The sequence below is a fragment of the Rhagoletis pomonella genome, unplaced genomic scaffold (assembly GCF_013731165.1).
Source record: "Rhagoletis pomonella isolate Grant_MI unplaced genomic scaffold, Rhpom_1.0 Rhpom_scaffold_00002, whole genome shotgun sequence".
In the NCBI taxonomy this organism is placed as follows: Eukaryota; Metazoa; Arthropoda; class Insecta; order Diptera; family Tephritidae; genus Rhagoletis; species Rhagoletis pomonella.
The window spans coordinates 14,556,662-14,562,590 of NW_023458556.1; the positions used below are offsets into that span (position 1 = coordinate 14,556,662).

A 5,929-nucleotide genomic window follows, 5' to 3' on the forward strand; every position below is an offset into this window, starting at 1 on the left:
ACTTGTAATTTTCCATCGATTCTATTTAGGAGACAATTTTTTAAAACTAACGATGGCATTTTCAGGAGGTTTGGGCGGACCTATGAAATAAAGTTACTATTGAAAAAGAGGTTAAATAAACAAGTGGGTATTATTACTGGCAGTCTTCTGAAGAGCAACCGAGCTTTTCGATCGAAAAGTATTTATTTTCAAGAATTATATATAATTTCTGGAAACATGATAAACTTTGAGCACTTTGAGCGACCTCTAAATAATGTTTGATTTCAAAATAAAATAAATAGGGATATTTTTTCGGTATAGAATAATCCAAGGGGGGCGACAGCATTAAAATTCCGACTTAAATTTTCCACATGCATTTTTGGACCTACCTAATGTACATACATACATACATAAACGTACTCACCATGCAAATTAATTATCCAAAGGCTAATTGCATTTTGGATATTCATTGTATTTTAAACATTTTAATTTTATTTCAAAAATATTGAGTTACATACATATTTCTTAAGTTTTTAAGTTTAAAAATTAATATTACATACTACAAATTATGAAAGAGAAAATCCATCCTTCTGTTTCTTTACCACTTCATTTTTTCTTTTAAATTTGCAAACGCTGCATTCTTTTAACTCCCCGAGTTCTCTGTTTTTTTTTTTTTTGTAATAAAAATCCGCTCAGGATTGATAGGTTCCCAGAAAAGTGCCGCACATCGGGCAGAAGTGATTTGCATTTCGGCACGTATCCATACAGTATGGTAGACAACAACAAATGCTATATTCATAGGGACAAAGAAAATAAAAAGAGTAAATTTAAGCATAAATTTAAGACATACAAGCATACATATGTACTACTATACTTTTGTACATATTTTTAACATAGAAAACTCCCACCTGCCAATTTTTCCGAAATTGAATTAGGCTGCTAGTAAAATTTGCAATATTTTTATATTTATACATAACTAAATTTCGAAAAAATATCCAGTTATGAGTTTTCAATGTTTGACCATCGATATATAACTATTTTATGATTTACACACTTACCAAGACCACGAGAGCAACAAACATGCCAGATGCGTCTTGGTGGTCGAGCGATGTCGAACCTTCGTCTCCACCATACACTTGCACTGTGGGCAACGCAATTTGGTGGATTTTGGACCCACTGGCGGATTGGGATTTGTATAGATGGGTGTGTAGGTTGGTATGGGCTCTGTTATATGCAGAGGCACAGCGCTAGCTGCAGTAGGCCTTGCGGCTACATTTTCGGATTGGATATAAGCCGGCGGCGGCGGTGCAGTACCGCCGTTAAAATTAGATTGAAGCAGTTCATTGTGCATTTCTGTATACGGTTGCTTATTAAAAGCCATTTTGAACACACAAAAAAATATGAAAAACAACAATTTAACGAAATGTTAAAATATCAAAACTTTTTAGCGTTACTTAGCAAGCGCAGTCCTGAAACTCCCGATAAGTACTAATTCGTAGTTGATGCCGGTTTACTCTGCGCCACTCTGATGTTTGCCTGCTAGCAGAGTTTTCAGTGGATCTGAAATTATGTACATATTTCAATACAGTTGGTTTAGTTTTTCAAGCGGAGTACACATCCACAGTAATTGCAACCTGTGTGCGGACTTCACTCCAATCGTGTTAAAGTTTCAAAAAAATATTATATTTTTTATGTAATATCATGTGAGCCATGTAAATAATAAAAAAACATATACAAAATTATTTTAATAAAATATATAAAAAAATAAAAACTATTGCGACTTTCGTTCTTGGAAATTTTCGTGCTTCCAAAAGCATTGAGCCATTATTTTCAGGCCCAATAGTCAGCGTGTGTGCTTCTGAATTAAGCGAACATTTCAACAGATGGTTCCCAATCGCTACTTTTTAACATAAAAATTAATTTTGACAATTTAGAATTTTTTTGAAAAAATAATAAGCAATTTTTGACACTTAAAGGAAAAATAATTCAAAAAAATCAGCTGCTCGACCCCATTAAGCTGGCATTTCAGGGTACTATTTTACATATATATTAGTGGGGGAGGGCTCGAGCACCCCCCATGCCCCTACCTGGCTACGCCCATGTTCAGAGCTCTATAAAAAAGTGCTGCGCGCAATAGTGTAGCAGAAATAATTTTTCTTAAATGAATCCATAATAAAAACATAGTGGGGTTAAATAAAATGTACATAAATCTGAGTAAAAATTTATTTGCCCCATTTTCGAACATACCACAAGAATTCCTTTGCATTACCTCTAATAGCTTTAAACATTTTGACTTATAATGTTTGGTAGTGAAAAATTCACAAAAATTTCCTTTTGTTTGTTAAGATAAAGGTGGCTTGATATACATACATGTTTCACCAGAAATTAGTAGTTGCTACTTTTTTAGGCATTAACAAAAAGTTGAACGCTTTACTTATTCGGCTTCCATTCGGGCTTTTCGCAACTCATTTCGATCATTAAAACAAATTTATGATATTTTTTTGAACTCTGAATTGTCTGTAACAATTCTGAACTCTTCATATTTTTCTTCTCTTTTTTTTGAGACCTTCCGCGATTTTTCGTAACTTTTCTGGGCTTTGCGATCTTTTTTTCTAGGTTTAACCTTTGGTGTTCAAAACTGTAACTAAGTAGTAAGCTTACTTTTCTTATAGATTCGTACACAAAAATTAAAAATTTAAATTTTCAATGTAAATTTTGCTTTAGGTCAAAATTTTTAAGTAAAAAAGTTCGATTTATCCTTGGGTCCAAACTCTGGTAAACATGCACATTATATACAAATGTACATGCATGCATACATACATACATAACCACATATGCACATATTAAAGGTCTGCTTGAATCCATTTAAAACGTCAGGGTAAGTATTCGTGTTCAAAATCTGAGAGTTGTTCGAATGAAACGTAGAGACCGTACATCCGCCTCGGCGAGGAAAAGCGTTGCCATCCTTTTGAAAAGACCACTTAAATTAAATTATTCACAAGTTATATGAAATATTAAACTATGAACGTCAAACAAAAGACTCTTAGGAAATCTTAATATTTTTTCCCTTTGTTTTTATAAAGGAGCTTTTATAATAAGGAAAAATTATGTACTCAAATTTTATGGCCTTATACATAAAAAATAAAGTAGGTTCAAAGAGCTTTATAAATTGACGTTTTCATACATTTTCCAGTTTATAAACCTTTTATAAAGCTGCTTTATTTTTTATGGATAAGATCAATAGAATTCTCTGAACGATGGTAGGAATTTCTACCTACCCGACTAAAAAGGCATTTCAGCAGAAAATAAAATTTGGAACTTTTCTACTTTCGAAAACAAAAAGCTGCAATCTATTCACAGTGTTTTTAACTCATTAGACTTCATTTTTCTAAACTCCCCAAAACCAAAAAAAAAAAAAAATATTGAAGAACATAATGAAAAATCCGCGTTGGCAAACTATTAGGAAAATAATGAAAAATAGTCTTTGTAAAACATCAATTAAATAACTGGCTTACTTCAGCTTAATGTTGTTCTTACTTCGCAATGTTGTTCATATTTTTTACGGTTTTTGTTTTAGTACTACTCCCTATTCAATATTATTTTTTTTCAGTTTTAAGACATTTCTGCAAATTTTGTAATTATTTTTTTGGTAAACGATTTTTTAATGTTTACTTTTAAAACTGTAGAGCTGGTTGCTTTAAAAGCGTTCAAGCCTGCCTTCTTTCAGCGCAAACTGATAGCCGGCGTATAGAATTATCGCTTATTAAGCCAAATAATATTTGTGTGCATATGAGCTTTAGGGTGGTCCATAAAAGTTTATAATGTTAAACTCTCACTCGTAGGGACTTTTCTAAATGGAAAAAAATAATACCTTTTTTTAAATGATGTTTAGAACTTTGCCATCAAACAATGTCTGCGTTTAAAATCTTAACACATCTTTTTAACTTTCCAAACTGAACATTAAAGCTGTACTTGCGTACATACATATGTACATGTATATCCCAGCTTCGAGTGAAATTTGTACAATGCTACTTTTTACGAATAGTTACATCTTAATACAGGAAGGACAGATTAAAAATGCTCCCTTTGCAAAAATACAGAATTACAAAAATCCAAATAAATCTCAGAAAATCCACTAAATTCAACAGAATACGAAAAATATCCATTAACTTCAAACTCTACTGACTCGTATGAAGTTACATGTTTAGCTTTGAATACGCAAACATTTTGTTATCGAAGTTTTTCAAAATATTTGAAGAAAATGAGAAAATGCGTTTAATAAAAAATTCGCTTTTATCTCCTGTAAAATTTAAAAAACTGCACTTAGAAAATATGTGCTGAAATTGTGTATGTATGTAAGAACTATCCGTTTTCCTTCTTTGCAGATGACGAATAAATATATACATATATAACTGTAAAAGCTAAGTTACACTCGGCGACAAAGAATGAACTATATTTTCATAAATAAATAATGCAAAAAATTGTTCATGAAAATAATTGTGAATGTGTGCACTTTAATTTGTCGCCTAGTGTATATTCTCGCTTCTATTTATCAACAACAGTTTCGTAGCATACATATTTATGTATGTACATAACTTTTACTATACAAAATGTATAGGAAGCTTAAAATAGCTTTTTCGGCGGGCAAGGCAGTGCCCATCAGTGGTCTACAGCTTCTAAACTAAGCTTTCAAACAAAACTCAACTTCTGGTACGGAACTGAGCTACATACATATGTAAGTGGCGAGAGCTTTGATCGCGACTGCTGCAATCAAATAAGCTAAGCTTCAAACAGCTTGCGATCAGTATATTACAAGTACACTCGTATGCAGCAGTGCAGATTTTTAAAAGGAAATGAATGTGCCAAATTTTACCCAAAACATACATACATAACGAATGTATCTGACATACGAATTTCATATAGTTCAATTTATAGCCTCGGGCTTTATCCCACGTTCAGTGATTTCATATCTCCATACCAAGCTCCAGTACTCCACCATAAATGCAAAGATATGCGCTATGAAAAATTCCGTTTGTATGAAAGTGCCGCCCCCCTTGATATATTGAAATTTTTTTTAACTATGACCATCTTTAGGATGTCTGCAGCGGGCGTGACAAAATTTGGTATGATCGGTAAAGCGGTTTAGGATGCAACTTCGTGCATACATAGACACATACATAATTTGATTTTTATATACATACATTGGCAATTCCATGGTAACTTACGTACATTCGAGACACGATTTTTGTGGAATTTGATGATTTTAAGAACCAAAATTGAGATACGAATCAATCTCCGAAGAAAAATTTGGTAAAAATTCTGTATCGTCATAAGCAAAGTTCGACTTTAAAGAATCCGCAAATAAATTTAGCAACATCTGATGGAATAACGGCAAACCTTTCCTCCAAGAATATTGACGTACATAGGTATACCGGAGTACGATCGTTTCGATTTAATGTAGTTCCAGAAATATTTAGGTTTCGTTTTAATGTTTAATTCAGTATTACGAATGTATTTATTATAAAGGATTTTATTGAAGTGATTAAATTCCTTTAAATAATGTAGGCCTTTGAAAAAAACGTGTGATTTTTTGGTAAACTTGAACCTTTTGTAGAATTGGTTTTTTAAATTCTTAAGCCTTTTAAGCGCTTTTGTGTGTCAAGGTATTTTATATGACATACTTTTAACTTTTTTAAGAAAAATTTAGTAAAAACATACCTCCAGAAGCCAAAATTTAAAATTAGAATAAAAACCCGAAATGTTTTCACCAAACAACAAATTAGCCCAGTTTATATCACCAAGAGAGTTATTTAGCAGTGAAAAATCGCAATGCAGGTAACTACATTTTTTTCTTGTATTATCACTTTCTGAAATTGAATATTTTTAATGAATCTGTCATTCAAAAATGTTCGGAGCTAGTCAATCATAAAATAATTGTATTCCATCACCA

The 5,929-nt window shown here is 32.1% G+C and overlaps 1 protein-coding gene across 1 annotated transcript; it reads right to left on the bottom strand.

Annotated features, from left to right (window-relative positions):
- Positions 1-657: 657 nt before the first annotated feature.
- On the bottom strand, positions 658-1,452 carry LOC118734563 (lipopolysaccharide-induced tumor necrosis factor-alpha factor homolog). Its single transcript, XM_036464276.1, has 2 exons — positions 1,038-1,452; positions 658-768 (listed from the first exon to the last, which is right to left on the bottom strand). Exons 1-2 carry the CDS (start codon positions 1,358-1,360, stop codon positions 672-674), a joined length of 420 nt encoding a protein of 139 aa, XP_036320169.1. The 5' UTR covers positions 1,361-1,452; the 3' UTR covers positions 658-671.
- Positions 1,453-5,929: the final 4,477 nt, after the last annotated feature.

Coding starts and splice junctions, on each gene's coding strand:
- LOC118734563 (XM_036464276.1), bottom strand. CDS start 1,360: ATGGCTTTTAATAAGCAACCGTATACAGAAATGCACAATGAACTGCTT. Junction 769..1,037: donor TTGTTGCTCTCGTGGTCTTG/GTAAGTGTGTAA, acceptor CTATGAATATAG/CATTTGTTGTTGTCTACCAT.